Genomic DNA, 23,400 nt, shown 5'->3' with positions numbered 1-23,400 from the left:
TCAGTTGTCAAAAGTTGTGATTTTTCACTTTCTTTTAAATATTAACTGAATCTTCAATGTTGTGAAAACAGTAATATAGTAGAAAGGAAAATGTTGAAACAGACTTCATAGTACTTTTTGGTTCACTTACGTGTTTTCATAGTATTTTGCCTAAGGCAATATTGCTGTATGAAGGACTGAGAGCCGTATGCTGTGGTCAGCTTGTGCTTGCATGGATACGCACTATTGCCATTGCTGTATTACACTCTGTATTGTTTAGGATAAACTAGTGTTTCTCATCATTTTTAATTGTCCCCTAGGGAGCCTTTTTTTGTTTTTTCTATCCCTACCTATATGAACTTGTAATATCAGTTACATTCTATATCTACTTACTATGAAGGCCCCAAACTATTAATGGTGTTAGTCTTTTCACAAACAAAGAACCAGTTTTTGCCTTCTTGGTGACAAATATCACCACTCTTAGAATGCAAAAATGAAAGATTTTTTTTTTTTTTTTTTTTTTTTTTGGTTTTTCAAGGTAGGGTCTCAATCTAGCTCACGCTGACCTGGAATTCATTATGCAGTCTCAGGGTGGCCTCGAACTCCCGGTGATCCTCCTACCTCTGCCTCCCGAGTGCTGGGATTAAAGGCATGCGCCACCACACCCAGCAAAAATGAAAGATTTTATGAGAAAACTAGAATTGTGACATTAAATTAAATGAAACACATGATGGTGCTGTGCACTATAGGGTCTAGAGCTCTGAAAGTCACACACACCTTCGAGGCTGACCTGAAATTCACTATGTAGTCTCAGGGTGACCTTAAACTCATGGCGATCCTCCTACCTCTATCTGGGATTAAAAGCGTGTGTCACCATACCTGGCCACTCATTTCTTTTTTGAAATTTGACTTTGAGGTCTTGATATTTTTTGAAAAATTCAGTCAGCTATTTTTACTGTAGCTTTTATACTGTGTTTTGACAAGAGATTATAGACATTTTAGCCTCATTATACTTTAATAATCCTTTCTACGCCATTCCTATTGAACTAGAGGGCAGTGGTAACACCCTGCCCTTTTCTTAAAGATGGGATGTTAGTTTTTCAGTATGGTTCTTCCAGCACTTCTCTAACAATAAAAAGAAAAAAAAGCAAAATTAACCGGGCGCGCGGTGGCGCACACCTTTAATCCCAGCACTTGGGAGACAGAGGTAAGAGGATCGCCATGAGTTCAAGGCCACCCTGAGATTACAGAGTGAAGTGGAACTCATTGGTCAGCCTGAGCTACAGCGAGACCCTACCTCAAAAAAAAAAAAAAAAAAAGAAAGAAAGCAAAGTTACAGATGTGCGCTAGTCAGACTCCTATTGTTACAATTGGAAGCACAGGTCCTCTGGTGGCTGTGGCTTGAGCAAGCTGCTCCCCTGTTGGTAGAGGGGCCGCCTCGCACTGTGGTTTTCTTTCCTAGAACACTGCTATTTGATATGAGTGCCCTTTGCTGTAAGCACACAGCAAGTGACCCCAAGAATCTGTGGAATTTGGGGGACGATATTTTGTGGTGAGTGAGGACCTGCTATATGCATAGGTAAATACACCATCCACTTGAATTTGTAGTTTTAAAGATACTTGTGTGATACTAATTTGCTAATTTGGAGAATTTATTAACTTGTTGATAGTAGTTTCTGTGCATAAATACATGGTTCAGAGGTTTGAATACTTCTTTATAATATTCCTTTTTACTAGATGCCAGGAGTTATCAGAAATTGCTGGAAATATCACATGGATACCGTTTTTCGCATTAGAATTTTTTTGTTTGTTTTTCAAGGTAGGGTCTTGCTGTAGCCCATGATGACCTGGGTCTCACTATGCAGTCTCAGGCTGGCCTTGAACTTAGTGATCTTCCTATCTGTCTCCCCAGTGCTGGAATTAAAGGCATGCACCACCAAGCCCAACTACATTAGAATTTTACTAGCTTACTCATATATTGTGGTCACTGATTGGATAATAATTATTTTCCCTCAGTATTCCTTTAATTAAACATTGCATTAGAGCTGGGCGTGGTGGCGCACACCTTTAATTACAGAACTCAGTAGGCAAAGGTAGGAAGATTCCTTGAGTTCAAGGCCAGCCTGAGACTACATAATGAATTCCAGATCAGTGCCACCACGCTCCATGCATTTAATTTTACAAAAACTTTCACATGTGGTTTATGCATCTTTTATTTTCGGGGGAGAGAAAGAGAGAGGCAGAAAGTGAGAGAGAAGCAGAAAGTGAGAGAGAACGGGTGTGCCAGAGTCTCTGAGCTGCTGTGAACAAGCTCCACACACGTGCACCCCTCGCGCCATGTGTGCGGCATTGCATGCTTGCGCATCTGACTGTGGACCTGGAGATTCTAGCGTGCATTCTTAGGCTTTACAGACAGTGCCTTAAGTACTAAGTCATCTCTCCAGCAGGCATCTTTTTTTTTTTTAAATACTTATTTGCAAGCAGAGAGTGAGAGAGCACGCATGTAGCAGGACCTTGAGCCACTGCAAAAGAACCCTGGGTGAACATGCCACTTTTGCGCATCTGGCCTTATGTGGGCACTGGGGAATTAGGCTTTTCAGGCAAGTGCCTTAACTGCTGAGCCATTTCCCCAGCCCCATTATGTATGTATGTATGTGTGTGTGGGCTGGGTGAGGAAGCATACCAGGGCCTCTTGCCCTACAAACAAACCCCAGATGCTTGTGCCTTTTTTTTTTTTGTTTTTTGTTTTTTTTTTGAGATAGGCTCTTACTTTAGCCCAGCCTGACCTGGAATTAACTATGCATTCTCAGGGTAGATTCGAATTCATGGTGATCCTCCTATCTCTGCCTCCTGTGTGGTGGGATTAAAGGTGTGTGCCACCATGCCCGGCTGCTTGTAATTTTTCTTTGCCTCTAGTTTACATGGATGACTTGGGAACTGAACCTGGGCAGACAGGCTTTGCAAGTAGGTGTTCTGAACTGTTGAGCCATCTTCCAGTCCCCCTGGCCTATGCACCTTCATATGCAAGGTTTAAAATATCATGTAGATCCTGTTTTTTTCACATTAGAATTTTAATCCAAGAAGCTTACTAGTTTACTCATATATTCTATTCATTGGTTGGATAGTAATTAGTTTCCCTCAGTATTCCTTGAATTAAAATTTGAGGCCGGGTATGGTGGTACACGCCTTTAATCCCAGCACTTGGGAGGCAGAGGTAGGAGGATTGCTGTGAGTTTGAAGCCACCTTGACCTAGAGTGAGACCCTATCTTAAAAAAATTGGATTAGAGCTTCAGAGATTACTCAGTGGTTAAGGTGCTTGCACAATAGGACCCATGTAAGCCAGATACACAAGGGGACTCATGTATCTGGAGTTCATTTGCAGTGGCTGGAGACCCTAACATGCCCATTCTCTTCCTCCCTCCCTCTATGTCTCTGCCTCTTTCTCTCTCAAATAAATTAATTTAATTAAATGTATTTTTAAATAAAGAAAGTTTTCTATGTGCTTTAAACCCTAATTGATTTTCTCAGTTATAATCTTGTACATTTTAAAAATATTTAAATGTTTAAAGTAAGTAACGCATTCGCTGTTGCCAGGTCTCCGACAAGAATATGCAGCCACCACCTCCCGGCGCAGTTCCGGCTCGTCCTGCAATTCCACACGGCGGGGCACTTTCAGTGATCAGGAACTTGATGCCCAGAGTCTAGACGATGACGATGACAACACGCACCACGCAGTGTACCCTGCCGTTAGCAGATTCTCACCATCACCACGCAGCTCACCCCGCCCATCCCCTAAGCAGTCACCCAGAAACTCACCACGCTCTCGCTCTCCTGCTCGGGGAATAGAATACAGTAGAGTGTCCCCCCAGCCCATGATCAGCCGCTTACAGCAACCTCGCCTTTCACTGCAAGGCCATCCCACAGACTTACAGACAAGCAGCGTGAAAAATGAAGGTAATGGAGGGTGAGAGGGGAAAGACACGAGAGGAGGAGAGGAACTAGCGGGACAGAGGGAGTGTTCAGTGGAAGGAAAGGGGGACAGAGGAAGGGGATGGAAAGATTATGATCAAATGCATAATGTACATTCTTGAAATTTTCCAGTGCAAAGAAAAAGGAAAGAAAAAGATTCTGTAATTAAAATGTTTCTGGAAAAAAAAAACATATTTCATTGTAAAGGACAGTTTGTCTCCCCCAAAGTTTTATATTTCATATAAATAAAAAGCTTAGTTAATTTCACCATTTTCCTAATGCAACCATAAAGAGAAAATGAATTTAACTTCCTGTGGCTGTGTTACTGTTGATTTTCAGGGTGGCCTTTGTGTAGATTTAGATTTGAATATGTATTTTATGATTTTTATGATTCTCTTGTCCATTTACAATCTCTGGGTTTGGTGGGGTTTTTAATTTTTTTTTAAATTTATTTATTTGCAAGCAGAGAGAGATGGAGAGAGAAAAAGACAGAATGGGTGTGGCCAGGGACTAACCACTGCAAACAAGCATGTGCCACTTTCTGTATCTGGTTTTATGTGGGTTCTAGGGGATCAAATCTGGGTCAGTAGGCTTTGCGGGCAAGCACCTTAACCACTGAGCCATCTCTAGCCCTCTTTTTATTTTATTTTATTTTTTTGAGAGAGAGAGAGCATTGGTTGTGCCAAGGCCTCCAGCCACTGCAGTCAAACTCCAGACATGTGTGCCACCTTGTGCGCATGTGTGGCCTTGCATGCTTGTGTCGCCTTATGTATCTGGCTTACGTGGGACCTGGAGGATTGATTGAACATGGTTCCTTAGGCTTCACAGACAAGAGCCTTAACTGCTAAGCCATCTTTTTAGCCCCAGCCCTCTCCTTTAAAAAATATTTTTTTTCTGTTATATCTGTGGTATGCAAAATGTATAAGTAAAATTTATTTTTGAATTATACTTAATAATTCTCCACCTGAAATAAGGTTTGATTTTTTTAATTGATTTATTTGCATGCACATGTATGTATGCACATGCATGCTAGGGTTTTTTGCCCCTGCACCCAAACAGCATGTGTTCGTGCCAGATTTGTGCACTTAGCTTTACATGAGTGATGGGGAATTCAGCCCAGTCCAGCAAGCTTTGCAAGTCAATCAACCACTGAGCCATGTCCTCAGCCCTCAGGTTTGAATTTTTTTTTTAATTAAAATTCTTGCTGGGTGTGGTAGTGCACGCCTTTAATCCTGGCACTGGGGAGGCAGAGGTAGGAGGATTGCCATGAGTTTGAGGCCACCCTGAGACTGCATAGTGAATTCCAGGTCTGCCTGAGAAACAAAACACCACCAAACAAACAAAAAAATCTTGTAAGTAGGGCATGCTGGCACAACACCTTTAATCCCAGCACTCAGGTGGCAGAGGCAGGAGGATCACTGAGTTTGAGGCCACCCTGAGACTACATATTCCAGGTCAGCCTGGAGTAGAGTGAGACCTTGCCTCAAAAAAAAAAAGTTTTGTTGTGACTGGGTGTGGTGGCACATGCCTTAATTCCAACACTCAGGAGGTAAGATATGAAGTTCCAAGACCAGCCTGAAACTACAGAGTGAGATCCAGGTCAGCCTAGCTCGAGTGAGGCCTTACCTTGAAAACAAACAAACAAAAATTTTTGTTGTAGAAAAACTAAGGCGCAGTCTTCCAAATCTGTCCCGAACATCTACGACGCAAGTTGACTCAGTGAAAAGCAGCAGAAGTGATTCAAATTTTCAAGTGCCAAATGGAGGAATACCTCGCATGCAGCCTCAGGCTTCAGCCAGTAAGTACTGTGTATCCTCAGGTGCTGTTTAACAACAAAACTTGAAAGTGATCCTTTGTGCTGGGTAATTGTATTAAGTCATTGCTATAAAATAGTGAAACTATAATAAAGTTTTTAAAATGTATCTCTATAAAATACCCAATGCTTATGTTGATGTCTGCATGATATGCTGGTTTCTGCAGAATTTTGAAGTTAGGATAGATTCAACTTTTGCTTCTAGAAATATACTGTGTATCACACTACCCAGATATATATTCCTGAGTAAAGAATTCCCTTAATCTCTTTTAGAATATGGAGAAAATATGGTAGAGTATTTCCCTAACACCCGTGAAGCCCTGAATTTTGTCCCCAGTATTGCAGATGTTAAATGAAACATTTAAAAGTTTAAGCCAGGCGTAGTGGCACACTCCTTTAATCTCAGTACTCAGGAGGCAGAGATTGGAGGATCGCCATGAGTTTGAGGCCACCTTGAGACTACATAGTGAGTTCCAGGTCAGCCTGGACTAGAGTGAGACCCCACCTCCAAAAGAAAAAAACCCACAAAGAAATCCAATGCTAAATCACAAAGGAGACGGAGGGAAAGTTCTGAGATACGTGAGGAGCCATGCTCTCACAGCTCTCACAGCATGTGCGCAGACAGTTTGAAACAACACTGGCCTGTGCAGGGTGCTTATATACTTAGTTTTAATTGATAAGAGCTGGATTGTTTTCAAAAGTTTACATGATAAATCTCCAAACAGCTTCCGTTTGATGATCAAACCTGCCGTGTCTGAACCCTCTTTATCTCCTTACACTGCTGCTAGGATCACCTCTACTTAAGGCTGATCCTCATACCCCTCATGGACACGTATGGCCAGAACTCTTCCAGCATCTCAAAGCTTTATGACAATGAAAATAGTTTCTCACAAAAAGAGAGAAAATTGGTAATCTAGGTTTAAAATAAAGTTTGTACTCACAAATATTAATAGCAAGAATGTATTATGTATAATTCATACATTTGTAGAACTTGTTTGAAAAGGAAAAAAGTATGTATGCAGTTCATTTATATTTAATAACTGAAGATATAAAATTGTAAATAAAACCTGTAAATCTAAAGTAAAAAAAAAAGAATTTATTATGTATATATTAAGTTTTAGGTAATTTACATGCCTTCCCTAAAGAATAGCCATTATATAGTCACATGTTCTTTTCTTAGAATTATCTTTCCTTTCTCCCTCATAATTGATAATTAAGGAAAATATATAGGGAAAACATAATGATAGTTCAGTTATTAATTACTGCTGTGTGGAAAATACACGTGCAGTTTCATAAGGCTGTATTTCAGCATGTGATACTCGTTCATATTTACATTTCCAAGCATAATAAAGTGTATTGGTAATAAAAAACATCCAAAAACTTTTATTTTGGGGTAGCTACTCCTCTATTCACAAAAATGTATTTGAAAAGTAGAAAATCAAGAATTAGCAAGCGTAAAACAATCTTAAGCTTAAAAGGTATTTTTATTTGAAGTTCACAAAATGTTACTGGGTTCTGAAATTTTATGTAATATGTTATTTTTCTTTTAATGTATAGTTTTCATAACATAAGTTTGTAAAGTGTAGTGGTGACAAGTTTTATGCATTTTATACAATGAATTGATATTTTGCATTTTTGTTAGCCTTTAGTTATTGGTGTAATAGATGCTGCATTTTGTTTTAAGTACTTTTTTTTAGCTACAAGTGATAAAGCTTTGGTTCTTCCTGCTGGTCTGCATGAAGCTAACTTTACAAGGTTGCTCATTTCTCTCTCTGGCACTACTTCTGCTTGTTACTATGCCAATCACTATTTTTATATGCTTATTTGCTATGGCTGCATTATTGTGGATGCTGGCATTTAAATTTGAGTATTTCAAGAGTCCTAATGTATTTTCAACTTTTATAGCTATTCCCAATTTTCATCTTTTATGTTTGGAAAATGGGAGTGACTTTAAAAGTTAAGAAAACCAGAGCATTGCAGGAGGGTGTGGATGTGTCATTTCTGTTTCTCGAGTTAAAGGAAGAAGTGTTTGCCAGACCCATAGTTTATCAAGGCTAATATTTGTTTTCTAACATTATTTGAAAGTGGGTTTAGCAGAAAGTTTAGTTTTCATAAAAATACGAAACAATCTAATGAATTTTAAATTTGGTTAGTGTCTTATGAGGCTTAAAGTACTTTCACAGGATTCTCTCATTTGAGCTTCACAAATAGCCGTTTCTTACCCTTATAGAAAGAGAGCAGAGATCCATATAAATCATTGAATTACACAGGAACACTAACCAGACTGGCTTCTCCTTCCTGTGCTCCCAGAAACTCCTGCCGTGTGCCTCCCGCCACCTCAGATCGCATGAATGACATCTTGACAGACACCCCTGGGTGACTAGTGGGCATGACTTGAGATTGAACTATAAATAGTTTGTGAATTAGTACAAAAGAATAAAATAACTCAGAGCATTTGCTGGAATAACATGCCTTTAAATATTAATTTTGAAAGAAACTAGTCTACAAAGAGGGAAAATCTTTACCATAAGGATATAATTTCCAGGCCTTGGTTTTAGGAAGGATTCGGGTCTGATGAGTTAAATACAAGCTCAGGGTCAGAGATAATGACAGAAGCAAGGTAACACATACTCTCTTTCGTGGACATGGGTGTTTGCCTATAGAGCACCACAGGAGGCACAGTCTGCTACAGCTAGCTTGGAGGCCTTCACATTGCCATGAACCTGCTGGCGAAACAAACTTACAGCTGAAGCCAAACGTTTATAGAGAATTCTCTGAATTAAGCTTCATCATACTATAAAATGCACTCGTCTAAAGGTTATATAATGTTACTTGAATTCAGCTGTAATTGCATCTGTTACAATTCAAAAATAATGAAGTATAGTTTTCTGAGATCATCTGTTACAATTCAAAAATAATGAACTATAGTTTTCCAAGATCATCTTTTGACTCTTTACTGGTGGTGGTGGTGGTGATTGCTGTAGCATGATCATAGAATACAGAAGTAGCTACACGTACTGGTTTCTGTGTTCCTTATATGTAGTACAGCCATGCCTGCCTGCCTGCCCATGGTGGGGTGGGTAGCCTCCCCCCCCCCCTTCCTTTGATGTTCATCAGTGGAACAGAGATTTAGGAAGGTCCTAAGGAAGCTGTTCTGGATGTGATATGAAGACAGTAGGAATGAAGTATAAGAGGTGGATCTAAGGAATAGCAGAAGATTAGTAAGCAGAACTTAAAGTAAGGAAGCTATACTAGATTGACTTGGGGGCTGGAGAGATGGCTTAGCAGTTAAGCACTTGCCTGTGAAGCCTGAGAACCCTGGTTTGAGGCTCAATTCTCCAGGACCCATGTAAGCCAGAGGTACAAGGTGGCAAGTGTATCTGGAGTTCATTTGCAGCAGTTGGGGGCCCTGGTGCGCCCATTCTCTCCCTCACTTCTCTCCCTCACTCCCTTCCCCCTCCACCCTCCCTTCTCCTTCTCTGTCACTCAAATAAATAAGTAAGTAAAAATAAACATTAAAAACATAGACTGACTTGGAAGATGGTGGTATATGTTTGCCAGAAATACAGAAGCTTGTAGAGGACACGCCAGGTGATGGAGCACCAGTGAGTGAGTGCTTTGCGGTAGCATTCCTGCTTCTCCCAGTGCGGTTTTGCTTATTGCAATTAGATAAATATTCAAAGAGAAATCAATGAGAATTTAAACGATGAATATTTTTAAATAGCTAGCATTAAATTTCACTTTTGTAAGATTTGGCAAGTTTCACTTAAAATAGTACCACTTTGACATTTAAAAAATATTTGCTTGTTTTTTATCTGGCTATGGTGGTGCACACCTTTAACCATAGCACTTGGGAGGCAGAGGTAGGAGGATTGCCATGAATTCAAAGCAACCTGAGACTACAGACTGAATTCCATGTCAACCTGGGCTAGAGTGAGACCCTACCTCGAAAAAGTAAAAATAAAAAGTTAATTAAAATTGATTCTTGGATGGGCATAGTATTGCAGCCCTGTGACCTCGGCACTTGAGAAGGAGAGGCAGGAGTATCACATTTCACAGAGCTCAGAGTCAGTCACTGTGTCAGCTTTGTCCAACAAGTCGAGAGTCTACTATCTGATTGTGTATGTGGTCAGTTCTTCCAGGTTCTAGTGGACAGTTTTCTTTTGTCTATAGGTGATATTGTCATAATTTGAAAGATAATCTGGCATTACATGTTGTGGATTTCAGAGAATTTTTCCAAAAAAGTTTATTAGAGATGGCATATGATAACATACCCTTGTTTAAAAAGTTAATGGCTACTTTATACTGTAGATCGCCAGCACGCAGCCAGTTTCCTTTTGCACTCGTGCAGTTGAACCCACTTTCTGTCCTTCACACAGCATCCATGGCCCGGCCCAGCATCCTTTCTTGTTGCTCTTTCCTCCGCCTGTGATGCTTTCTGCAGGGACTGTGTGATCCCCCCCTCAGGTCTCTGTGCAGAGCGGGAGCTCATCTTCAGGAACGGTTTTCTGGCCTTCCCTGTGCGTAGAGTAACTGTAACCTCTGACTTCCTGACCCCTTTCCTGCTTACTGTTTCTCCTTAGTAGCCATTACTACCTGGAAGGCTACAAATTTTTGTTTTCTGACTCCCCTTTCCTAAATACTAGTTTCGTATGAATAAGAATTATGCCCATCTAGTTGGCTACAGAGTTCATTTTACCCAAACAGAATGCCTATAGTAAAGCAGAAACTTGACTGTTTGAAAAAATGAAAACGAGGACGAGTGAATGGTTGACAATATGAACGATGGAAAGCATGACTAAACACATAAGAACATGTGGTGACAGTGGCATCTTGTATCCTGTGTTCTGTGTAAAGGTGTCAGGTAACCCAGGAGAAGGGTGATTTTTTTTTTTTTTCCATTCTGCTAGTCTGCCTGACCATATTTGAGTTAAGTCAGCATTAGCTGTTATTTAGCTAGAGTAAGGGTAGGTGTTCTGTAAAGCTGCAAGGCAGACACCTTCCTTCTTGAAGAGGTGGTAGCTGTGAGGAGTGAATGGTTCTCAGTCGATGGAGCTGAGTCATTGTTCCTCTTTTCCTCTGTGACAATGCATGAGACATCCCTTTTTCACTTCACCCTAGTGACTGCTCATGCCCTGGGTACTTGTAGGAAAAGAATCTTATTTTTATTGTTTCTTTTTGGTTTAATTTTTTTATACACAAATCCTAGAAGTGTATGAAGTCTTAGTTTTCTGGTCAGTAGAATGGCATTTTGGAGCTGACTGGATGGTGTTGGCAGGAATTTGAGGCCAGTGTAGTTAACTGTGCCCTGGAGTCACTAGAGTGGAAGCTTGAGAGTAACCTTAGCATTCTTTATTGATCTTTCAAAGGGATGTCCTGACTCATTGAAACTCCTTAGCCCATACCAGCACTCACCTATGTGCATATGTACACAGACCAGATGTATGTGGTGCTGCCCAAAGTCTGAGGCACAAACTAGTTCCATTCCACAGCAAGGTCATGTTGAAGATTAAAGCCACCAGGCTGACCAGAAGACTTCCTGGCTCTGAGTTTTCTTCTCCTTTTTTGGTTTTGGTTTTTCAAGGTAGGGTCTCACTCTAGCCCAGGCTGGCCTTGACCTCTTGATGATCCTCCTACCTCTGCCTCCCAAGTTTTGGGAGTAAAGGCGTGTGCTACCACGTTGGGCTTCTACTTTATGAGCCTGAGTTCCCCAGTTTATTTTAGGGCAGCTCGTCTCGTCTCCCAATAACTGCTTTGCCGAAACGCGCTTGTCTGCACTGAGCCAGCCCTGCGTCTGTTCTCCTGTCCTCTGTGCTGTGGTCTTCGCCTCCATCGCTCTGCCTGTTGTCTTGGCGTCTGCAGCATGTTTGCTGGTGGCTGGTTTTCTCCTGGTGTTTAAGCCCATTGACAGAGTAGAGGTTGCTTCACCTATAAGAAACAGTTCCTTTCTACTTAATACACTAAGCATCACTTGAAAACTCTTCTGCTTATAGAAATCTTGTGATTTCTGTCCCTTGCTAAGCATTAAAGTTTATATTAAAATATTCAAGTTTGCAGAAACTATAGCCTTTATCTTGTACTTTCAGGCAAATATTACAGTTCCTTATTTTTCAACAGCTTCGCAAAGGCTGAAAAATTTGCCTCGTACTTCCCTCAAAGCCAAACAGTTGCTTCAAACTTCATCAACCAAAAGAGGTAACTACAGCCTCTTACTGAGTTTAAGATTTCAGCACATGGTGTAGCCAATTCTTACACCTTCTGGAATTTTAAGTCAGTGGTGTCTGTAAGGCACGTTTCTGGGTGTTTGGGTTCTTTTAATTACTGATAAAATAATATGGATTTATTCTGTGTTTTGTGGATAATTCCAGAAGAAACATATTTTCCTCAGAGGTATGTATCGGATTGTTCTTGTGGAAGGAGTAAATGATAATATGTCATTTTCTTATTCTAAAATCAAAGGTTACTGTTTTAATGACTGTTGGACTGGTAGGTACTTTAAAGTGCACCAAGTGTCAGGTATTTTGTATGCTGGTGTTTTGTTTTTTTTTTTCCTCAAGGATTGATTTGAGGTTTACTTACCTATAGAATATAACGAGAGCATTTTTGAATTTCAATCTGATTGAAGTTAAAACACAATTGTGGCTAACTGCTGTTTGGTTTATTTACTAAAGAGTGGTAGTTTTTGTAAGAACTGAGTGTTGAAATATAGACAAACTGGGTAACAAAACTACAATATTTGTTCTAAGAGATTGAGTAGGTGGAAGAGGCTGGCTGTATGGGTAGGTGGAAGAAAGCAGCACTGAGAGAGGACGGTGGCTTCGGGTGGACTAGCGGCCAGCAGCAGCCTTAGAGAAGATGCGGCAGGACAAATGGAGGCAGCGAGGAACAGCGTTTCCCTTCACAGTGCGCGTGCGCTTCCTCGTGGCTTCAAGCAAGCACTAGGGACATTCATGAGGGAAGGCTGAGATTTGGTGACTTAAGTTTACAAAAGTAATAGATATTTTAGCAAACATACTAAGTGTTAGTAGTGATTTAGTGGACTAAGTGTAAAGAATTAGTTTTTGGCAAAAGAATCTGATTGTAAGAGAAGAGTTAAATAGAAACAGACGTGTGCTTATGTACTCAACATCAGTAGTTGACCACAGGCCTCCAACTCCAGTATTGTTGGTACCATAGCCAGAAATAATACACTGGGGTGAGATTTCTAGTGGGTCATGCAAGAACAAGGTTCAAGTTTATAAATGTATTTGTATAAATCAAGGCAGGCTTAAAGATTTAATGCTGTATTCATAAACTTCTTACCAAATTTTGAAAACGTACCTGTAGAGGTTACATCATTGTTGAGTCTGAGCTAACCAAACTGCCAAGCAGCCTGCCCTCAAAGACAGCCCAGGTCCTGTGAATGTAGTTTCAGCATCGCCATTTATCTTCACTCAGTGATGAGAGGAAGAGCTGGTTGTACTCTTACGCTGGACTTAGTTTATTCACTAAGCCAGGCTTTTGTGGTGTTGTGCATTGAGGATGATAATACTAGTTTCTCTGAACCAAGTAGGAATGGAGACAGTATATGCTGGATTTCCAATATTAGCTTAAACTTGTATAGTGGAGTGTACCTGTAATTGCACTCGGGAGACAGATTTGTAAATTCAAGAATAGCTAGGACTATTTAACAAATTTAAGACCAGCCTGAACTACATAATGAGACCCTGTCTCAAAAAAATAAAGACTGGAGATGCAGCTTGTGGTAGATTGCTTGCCTAGTATGCCCAAGGCTATGAGTTCAATCCCCACCACTACAAAATAAAATATTAACTTAGCTACTAATGGGGTTAAATTGAAGAATGCCTCTTGGATCCAAAGCCAAAACCCACTATACAAAAGTAGACACTTTGAAATTTATATCAATCACTACCTTATTTTTCTGTTATGTTTTTGCATCCCAAGTAATGAACCTGTAGTTTTACCTGTGGCGGGAGGCGTTGGTTTTTGCGACTGGAGTCCCTGTAGAGCGCAGGCTGGCTTAGCGTTCTTGGCAGTCTTCCCGCCTGAGCTCTGGAGGACTGGGGTTGCCATGCGCCTGCTTTAGGCTTGCCTTTTTTGTTGTTGCTTTTGTTCGAACTTCATGCTGTACAGCCTAGGCTGCTCTTGAACTTGTGATTCCCATGCCTGAACTTTCTGGATGCTATGATTACAGGTTTGTCACCACTCCTGGTATTTGCCAAGTTTTGTTTTTTCTGTTTTTGTTTTTTGAAGTAGAGTTTTCGCTCTAGCTCAGGCTGACCTGGAATTCACTACCTCTGCCTCCCAAGTGCTGGGATGAAAGGTGTGTGCCACCACACCTGGCTTAACAGTTGCCTTTTTTTTTGGTTTTCTGTGGTAGGGTCTCACTCCAGCCCAGGCTGACCTGGAATTCACTATGTAGTCTCAGGGTGGCCTCGAACTCACGGTGATCCTCCTACCTCTGCCTCCTGAGTGCTGGGCTTAACATTTGCCTTTTTTAACATACTCATTTTCTTAGTTTTTTTTCTTGCTTTTTGGTTTTCCTCCCCCCTCCCCTTTTTTTGTTTTTTCTATCTGATAACTTGCTTGCTTGCTTGTTTGTAGAAACCACCAGGTTCTCTGTTCCACAGAGGCTCTTCCTGGCTGGGCTTGAGTGATCGCTTTTCCAGCACATTGCTTAGTAGGTTTGTGTGGATTTTCTGTAAGGTGGCAGTTAACTGTAGTCCATTATCTAGATTAAACTTGGTGTGTGCTTCATTATAAATCAGTATCTACCGTGTGTGTGCGTGTGCATCTAGACCTTTAATTATTAGGTGTATTGGTTTACTCGTTGCTTGGATACAACACCTGAGCAAAGCAGCTTAAGGAAGGAAGGCTTGTCTGGCTCACAGTTTGTGAGCGTGTAGTCCCTCCTGCTGGTCACAGTGAATCCACACTCAGGAAGCAGGGGCAGCGCTGTCATGAGCTTGCTTTCTCCTTTCTCCTCTACTGGGTCTGGGACCCCAACCCTTTGGATTGGTGTGACATGCACTCGAGTCTTAGCTTCAGCTCAATCTCTAGAAACACATAAGCTCAGAAGTGCGTTTCCTAGGTAATTCTGAATTCAGTCCCTCACATTACAGGTATTACGGAATGAGCTCTTTGTTTCATTGATTTTTTTTTTTTTTTCTGGTTTTCAGTTTCATTGACTTCTGTTCTTCATTATTTCCTTCTTCTTAGTGGTATATAAGTGTTGAGTTTCCTTTTGTCTCTGTTAGTGTCTGCTTTGGCTAGTGTGATCAAAGAATGTGCTCTGTAGTCTTATCTTTTCAAGTTGTTGGGATTTGCTTTAGGAAAGTCTTCTAAGAGTATCTGCCTGCCTTAGTTCCGGGATGACTCTGCTGGGACAGAGTGAAGGTGTGGAGATACAGGCTGACGTCAGGGGCCAGAAGATGTGAAAGTCCCAACTCCTTTCATGGTTTTGATTCCTTCCTTACTGGAAAAGGGATTCAGGTGCTTTTCTAAAGTCTCTTAAAGTCTACACTTCTTACTGGGCATGGGTAAGAATGGGCCACATTTTTTTCTGTGATGTTTGATTGCAATAACGCAATTATCAGTGAAAGGGTTCCCTTTGGGGAGGGGTGTGAATTTGGGCACATACATGCCTCAGTCCATGTGTGGAGGCAAGGCCAGTTTTTACCTTCTTCCTTACTTGAGGCACAGGGTCTCTTCACCACTTCATTTGACAGGCTGCCTGGTCCACCTCCTATTCCTTGCTGGGATTACAGAAGCCCGTCCTTGGGTCTGAACTCTAGTACTCATGCTTTTATATAAAAGCACATGCTTCATCCACTGAGCCATCTCCCCAACCCAGTAAGTTTTCTTTCAAAATCTTGAGGGCTGGAGAGATGGCATAGTGGTTAAGATACTTGCTTGCAAAGCCTAAGAATGCTTGTTCAAATCTCCAGGTCCCATGTAGCCAGATGAAAAAAGTGATGCAAGCATGCAGTGTTGCACATGTACACAAGGGGGCGCACACATCTGCAGTTCATTCACAGCTGCTGAAAGGCCCTGGCATGCCCATTTTCTCTCTCTCTCTCAAAAATAAAAATAAATAAATGAAAGAAAGAAAAAAATAAAATCTTGAGAAATTTTGAGTCATCTTTTGGGTTCTAAGTTCCATCTGTGTTTTTATATATAATGCCAAGAGTCAAGTGGGGAAATGTATGTTTTACTCAATGCATAAGTCTGTGATTACTAATTTAAAAAAAAATCTTAAAAGCCAGGTGTGGTGGCACATGCCTTTAATCCCAGCACTCGGGATGCAGAGGTAGGAGGATTGCCGTGAGTTCAAGGCCACCCTGAGAATACAGAGTGAATTCCAGGTTAGGCTAGGGTAGGGTGAAACCCTACCTCGAAAAACCAAAAATATATATCTTTAGGAGTCAGCTATTTCCTGAACATAATTATTTATATATCTTTATGTTCCTTCCTTCTAAGCCTTATTTCTTCCTTCCTTCTTCGTTTCTCCTACAATTATTTAGAGGCAGCTGATTCTGCCCACAACCAAACTGGACTAAAGAACAGTAGTAGAAGACAGACTCATTCTCCAATCAAATGATATCTATGTCCTTTTGTTAAAAATATTTACTTGCAGGGGCTGGAGAGATGGCTTAGCCGTTCTTGAAAACCAGGATATGGTTAAGAGGCATCATTCTCAATGACACAGCTCTACTTGATACCTTTAAATTAGCTTTGTTCATGTAAAATCTTAATTTAAAAAATATGTATTTACTTACTCATTTATTTTATTGGAGAGAATGGGCATTCAGGGCCTCTACCCAGTGCAAACAAACTCCAGACACATGCACTACCTTGTGCGTCTGGCTTACATGGGTCCTTAGGCTTCATAGGCAAACGCCTTAACTGCTGAGCCATCTCTACAGCCCCCCATGTAGAATCTTAGGTGTAGGATTTGAATTTCAACAGTAGTCTCTATGCTCATCCCTAGAAGCACAGTGAAGGTGTATAGCATTTGCAGAATCCCAAAATGATCCTTCATACCCCTTCCCAGCCATTCATCCCAGTCTCCTGCAAATATCTCATCTGCTTTGTCACCATAAGTTCAACTTGCCCTTTCTGGAATTCTTTTTTTAATTTGTGCGTGTTCATGTGGGTAACTGCAGTCATGTGTGTCCCACATCATACATGTGGAAGTCAGAGAACAAGTTTCAGGGTTTGTTCTTTGCCTTCCACCTCATTTGAGCAGTGTCAGCTCATGATCGTCTGGAAAGTTCTATTTCAGCCTCCCATCTTTCTGTCAGCATGTGGGATTATAGACACACACCTTGGATTGCAGCTTTACTTGGAGTCTGAGAATCTGAATTCGGGTTCTCAGGCTTGAGCAGCAAGTACTTTTTCTCTGAGCCATCTCTCCAGTCCCCTTTCTGGAATGTTTTATTTTTTGACACTGCGCCTCACTTTGCAGCCCAGGCTGACCTAGAACTGAACACCCTGCCTCAGCCTCCTGAGTTCTGGGATTACAACTGTGCCACCATACCCACCTCGTTGCTAGATTTTGATGTAGATAGAATGCTACACTGTTACCGTTTTGTGTCTGGCACTTACTTTACTCGGCATAATTGCCAAGATTGCTCCTTGAGCATGTAAGTAGTTCATTCCTTTTTATTGCTTAATGGTACTTTGTTGTAAGGCTCTGTTAGCCATTCATCTGCCAGTGGACGTTTGGTCACCGTAAATGAAGTTGTGTACAAGCCCCCTTGTGTGCGCACACTTTCACTGGGCACATTCATGTTTCCATTTCTGTGCAGTATTAAAGTGCGTCTTGGTGTCTCGTTTTTGCTTGGAAATTACTGCAGATTTTGCATTTTGTTTCATGTATCCAGTGTTTGTTGTAATATAAAAATATCTCCCTTAGTGGAATTAGCATAGCCAGGAATGTAGTATCTGCATCCTGTGACCACCTGCCTTGTGATGTGCCCTGCATGTCGTGACCCCCTGCTTTGTGCAGAGCCACAAGGGGCCCGGCAGTTAACTGAGGCTGCACCTGTCGTCACCAGACATCGTTCACACGGGGCTCCTTTGTGGAGAAATGCATTGCGGATCCGAAGCCACGGCCTGGTAGTCAGCCTTCACTTTCACCTTGCACACATTCTTGTGCTGCCCAAGTTACGTGGGGCTTCTTAGGTAGTCTGGCTAATATGTGGGGTTTTTTTAGTTTTGTTTTTTTTTTTTTCTGTTTATTTATTTGAGAGGGATAGACAGAGAAAGAGGCCGATAGAAAGAGAGAGAGGGAGAATGGGCACGCCAGGGCTTCCAGACACTGCAAACGAACTCCAGACGCGTGCTCCCCATTGTGCATCTGGCTAACGTGGGTCCTGGGGAATCGAGCCTCGAACCGGCATCCTTAGGCTTCACAGGCAAGTGCTTAACCGCTAAGCCATCTCTCCAGCCCTAATACGTGTTTTTAAGGACCATTGTAACCCTCTGAGCAAGGGTTTGGTTATTTCAAACTATCATGATTTTTTATTTTTTGGTTAGCTCAAAAATATCCTTTATCCCTAGCTTTTTTTTTAATTATTATTATTATTTTTTTTTTTTTTTTGAGGCAAGGTCTCTCTCTCTAGCCCAGACTGACCTAAAGCTGACTCAAAAGCCCAGGTTGACTGGAACTCATGGCAGTGGTCGTCCCGAGTGCTAGGATTGCAAGCACGCGACTGACGTTTCTTTAGAGTGAGGCTTCATGCAGGCAGATGTGCTCACGCCCCATCGTCAAGTGTACGTAAGCCGTGGTCTCACTCACACTTGGTTCCCACTCACACCCTGGTTCTCTCTACCATCCCACAGTACCTTCTCCTGGCAAGTTCCGCTCCCCTGCAGCACCGTCTCCCTTGGCTCTCCGGCAGCCAGTGAAGGCATTCAGTAACCACGGCTCCAGCTCTCCTGGCAGCCAAGAAACTACCCAGTGCACACAAGCCACCTCCTCACCTGGGCCTCCCATGGTTCCAAACGCAGTTCCCGCAAATCCTTCCAGCAGCATCAACAGCACTACGCTAACCAGACCGGCAGGGACAACCGCAATGAGGAGTGGCTTGCCCAGACCCAGTGCCCCTTCTGCTGGGGGTATTCCAGTGCCTCGCAGCAAACTTGCACAGCCTGTCCGCAGGTAAGTGGTAGGTGCCCTGCTCAGTATTCTTGAACATATGGAAATAGGTGGACTGGAGTCAGCCCTGTCTCGACATTCCTTGAGCATAGAGAACCATGGCGGGACCTACTAGAGCCTCAGTCCAGTTTGAATAAAACATGATTTTATTGTTTCAGAGAAAACATTTGGGACACTATACCTGTTTGGTTCGGATTAAACTAGTCCGAAGCCTAATGATTAAGCATCTCAGAAGACACCTAGGGGAAAAAATATATATATAATGTTGGCCTTAAATCTAGGGACCTAAATTCTACCCCAGGAAAGTAATTTAGGTGATCTGAATGAGCCCCTTAGTCTGTGTGTGCTCTCTCCCCATTATGCGTTGCATCCTGAGGTGATCATAATTCCAGAGAGGTTGTGAGCCATGTGATTGCTGCCGTCTGTAAAGTCAGACGTCATTTGTAATTAAGGTTTATATATTTGCTTGGAAAAAAAATGGTGTTAGGAGGTCATGAGTGTTTAAACTGAATTACCTGGGCTTCCTTAGTCCTGATATGAACATCTTGGATTTCCAGATCCAGTGGCAAAAAAAAAAAAAAAAAAAAAAAAAAAGCAGTGGCTTAGTGGTCCGTGCTGTGCTAAGTACTTAACACTGACTTTGTTTAACGTCCACAGTTAGGTACTGCTGGGTCGTAGAGGAGTAAATTGAACTCCTTCCCTTAAGGACACACAACTGCTGGGAAATCCTTTCCCCCACTTCCTTACAGTGTCCGACTCAGTTGTCTTAGTCATCACTTTGCCACACAAACACAAAATGTTTGGGAAAAGGAACTTCTTTTCCTCCTATTTTAATCTAGAAGCTATGTTAAAAGGGACTAGAAAAATGATCTGATGTGTAGGAAAACTTGGCAGTTGTTAAGATGTTGAGGGAAGGAAATCTGTTTGAACAGCATTTTGAGGCTGTGTCTTAGTCCCTGAAACAGCCCTCAGGGGATGAGTGTCACCTGAAAGTAAGTAACCATGCACGAGATGCAGTGTCTTGTAATGACTTGCTCGTCATCATGAAATTGCTTATTTCAGATCCTTGCCAGCTCCTAAAACCTATGGTAGCATGAAAGATGACAGTTGGAAAGATGGCTGTTACTGACAAGCAAAGACAGGAACGCAGAGGTGTGCAGCTTCACGGACGCCCCTCGCCAGGCTGTAAGACCCCTTCTATATGCAGATTCTTCAGGACTTCCCTGGCCCAGCCCTCTCTGTCCTGATGAGCACAACCGACAGAGACTGTCCAGCAGCACTTGAATAACACTTAACACCAGATGTGTTTGGTGATCACACAGTCACGGTCCATGGAGTCACTCAGTTACGTTTCATAGAAACACGGTTATTTTTTTTCTAATTACTATTTGACAGAGGCCAATATCTGGGCAAATACCTAACAAATGCCAAAGAGAAATGCTCACGTGTAAATGAGAGTCCACAAGAAGATGGTGAATCCAGGCTGTCCAGAACTTCACGTATAACCTACTTACTGTACAAATAGTGTCAATAAATATTTGTGTTCATGAGAACTAATATTCTGACTAATTAAGGTGTTTCACTAGTACTCCAAAATACTGTAGATTAAGATTGGGAGGGGGGAGGAGGAAGCCTGGGCTGGATTGTTAAAACATGCTACCTACATTTAGGAGAGTTCTTAAAATCATTTTTTTCAGACTCATTGGAAAAACAATCTGTGTTCAGTCTTAAGTTTAAGTCATAGCCCAACTATCACCACCACCAGACTGTGTCACCGTGTGTACCCGTTGTTGCATCAACACATCACACTTACATGTGTTTGTTTTGATTGCCAAAAGGGCTTAATATCATGTACAATCTTTCTAAACTTTACTGGCTCAGGAAAGATGGCCTTTGCTGTTGAAGCCAACTTCACATGCTGTTTTATGTCACAGAACTAAAAGATCTTGTTTCCATGAGCTGGTCCCGTGATGGAAAGGAGCACACAGCATGTCTTTATTCTTGATACCACACACCTCAGTGCTTACAACCTGAAGCCGACCCATGCAGAGAGGGAGAAGGGGGAAATCTATGCACTTAACGTACAAACTCTGGTGACGACAATTGTATTGTTGCTATTAAGTGGCATATCTGTCTGTTACATGGTAGGAAAGTCTAGCCTGCTAAATCCTACATAAGTCGATCTGCTTTAAACCAAGTACCTATATAAAGGACCTTTAAAAAAAATTCTGTCCCTTTTGACTTGGATTCTGCCTTATATCAATTTTTGCATCTTTGATAATAGACCATCTGACTCTAAAGTGTTAAATACTTGCTCTCTAACAGTTCATACATACATATATATATCCTTGAGATCACCTATTTTGGTTTTACCAGATTATTACCAAACCAAGACATCTTTGATACCAGGCTTCTCATTTTTGATAGTGAAGTCTGTTTTTCAAATATTTAATTTGAACAGCTCTAAAATATTGGCAGTTGGGTCACGTAAAGACTTTAGGGATTTAAACATTATTTCCTATTAAAGGATTCTGCAAGTTGGCAAAAGAAATTGGGAAGAAATGGAAGGCTTCCTGTTCAGGGCGGCGCTGAGGTTGGTAGGATGGGAGACTGGGAATGCTGCAGCGTGGCAGACCCCATTCCGGCCGGACCCTCCGGGAGGCTCTCGGTGAGCGGCCTCCACGGACCGCAGCTGCCGGCGCTGCAGTGCGAGGGAAAGCGGCTCTGAGGTGGGAAGGTGGTGAGGTGGGGCTGGAAAGGGCGGTGCCAGACTTCTGCATAAAGATGAGTTGTAAACGATGCTCTTCAGAGGAAGAGGAAGCATCTGTTTTGGTGGGGCGTACCTCATGTCCATGTCAGTGAGGAGCAAAAAGAAGTAGCCACTGTCTCTTCAACACCAGTGCACCCCAACAAGCAGGTCTCAGCTTCAGTGTGCTATTTCGGGAGATAAATGCTGCATTATGATAATTAAAAGGAATTTTAATGAACCATCTACTACATTTTTTAAGTTAGATAATCAGTTTCAGAAGGAGTATTCAGGTTATTTTAACTTTGTTTTTGAAAATGGCTGCATCAGAAAAAATATCTATTTTTTTTAATTAAACTGTTTCATCACTTGTTAAAAATGTATTTTGGATTTGCTGAGTTTGGTAACATTGTTTTACCTACTGTTGTACTGCCACAGCTTATAGACTTTTAGTTTCCTAAAGAGAAAAATTACCTTTTTACTACAAAGCCTTTGTGTATGGCCAGTTTTTCTGTTTGGGAAAACTTAAAGATTTACTGTGGTTAGTCCTACAGAAGAAATGTGGATTTGATAAACTAGTGCCTATGATTTTAACTTATGTTTGATATTTAGTAGTAGGTTTATGAATGTTGATTATTTTATGCCAACAGCCCAGAATTGTCACTTATATGTAAGCAGAAAGCTATAACTCTGCTTCCAAAGTTATTTAATTTTTTCAGTGTTTGAATGTTATTTTTTGTAAGTGTGTTAATAAAAGTGTAAAGAGTTGGAAAAATATAAATATTCTTAACTCAAGCATTTGCTGAATCATTTTTCTACAGAACTTGTTTGTATAATATAAACTACTCTCTGAAGGGTTGGCTTTTTTTCAGTTTTCATACCCTGGAAATCACATTTTGTAAAACTGGGGACCATTCATAATTGTCAGATACTTTTTTAAATTATCTCAATACATCACTTTTATAAGAAAAAGTTTTTTTGAAAGAAAATTGAATACATATGTGGCCCCGGGTGTTTGTATAACTCTAGAATGATCTAGACATTGTGTGTTTTGATTGACTTTTCATTCACTGTACAGGTGTCCATTTTGGCAGGATGCATGGTCTTTTAGATCACATGAAGTTGGATTTGCAAACATTTCTATAGCCAAACTTGTATATGTGGTTGCCTCCTTAATAAACAGCCTGACCATAATGTTTATTATTAAATTTATATTCATTTTTCAAGTGTTTTATTAATTTCTGGATATGGCAAGATTGCTTTTCTCCCCTCCCACCACCCACAATTGGTTTTAATAAATTTCTCAGGTTTTTCTTTTTAAACACACAAGCTCAAATCTCACTACCCAGATCCTAACTAGAAGTCTGGGTTGCTTAGACACCTCGCACGCAGAATTCTCTGTCCTGGTGGTTTCACACTTGTGTCCTTGGGAGTGACAAGTAATGTGTGCTTCACACTGCTTGTTCTTGAAACACTAAACCATGCAGCTGTGTCTGGCTAGCAAGGGCATATCTAAAGCAAGTAAAGGCAGGCCCGAGGGTGCCCAACAGAACCAGCACATTCCAAGCCATAAGAACATCTGGAGGGGAGCCCTGAGATTGTACACTGTTAAATGGCTTCTGTGTGGTCCTCTAGGAGGCACTTACTACACCTGCATCACAACTTGTCTCACTAATGACACATAGAAAATGACACCCTCAGGCTGGGGAGGTGGCTTAGTGTTTAAGGTG

The 23,400-nt window shown here is 41.4% G+C and overlaps 1 protein-coding gene across 3 annotated transcripts in view; it reads left to right on the top strand.

The window, feature by feature from the left end:
• Slain2 (SLAIN motif family member 2) overlaps positions 1 to 22,864 on the top strand; it is a 56,783-nt gene extending 33,919 nt beyond the window's left edge. For 2 of the 3 annotated variants that reach the window (XM_004658687.2, XM_045161728.1), the window contains exons 5-9: positions 3,575 to 3,934; positions 5,610 to 5,747; positions 11,880 to 11,957; positions 18,609 to 18,927; positions 19,987 to 22,864. In XM_004658687.2, the coding sequence (XP_004658744.1) occupies positions 3,575 to 3,934; positions 5,610 to 5,747; positions 11,880 to 11,957; positions 18,609 to 18,927; positions 19,987 to 20,053 (962 nt within the window). In that variant the 3' untranslated portion in view covers positions 20,054 to 22,864. The remainder of the gene's footprint in view (positions 1 to 3,574; positions 3,935 to 5,609; positions 5,748 to 11,879; positions 11,958 to 18,608; positions 18,928 to 19,986) is intronic. The other variant, XM_004658688.2, reaches the window with a different exon arrangement.
• Positions 22,865 to 23,400: the final 536 nt, after the last annotated feature.

This window comes from Jaculus jaculus, chromosome 11, assembly GCF_020740685.1.
Source record: "Jaculus jaculus isolate mJacJac1 chromosome 11, mJacJac1.mat.Y.cur, whole genome shotgun sequence".
In the NCBI taxonomy this organism is placed as follows: Eukaryota; Metazoa; Chordata; class Mammalia; order Rodentia; family Dipodidae; genus Jaculus; species Jaculus jaculus.
The sequence above is the reverse complement of the archived record's forward strand: the minus strand, read 5'-3'. Positions and strand labels throughout refer to the sequence as shown.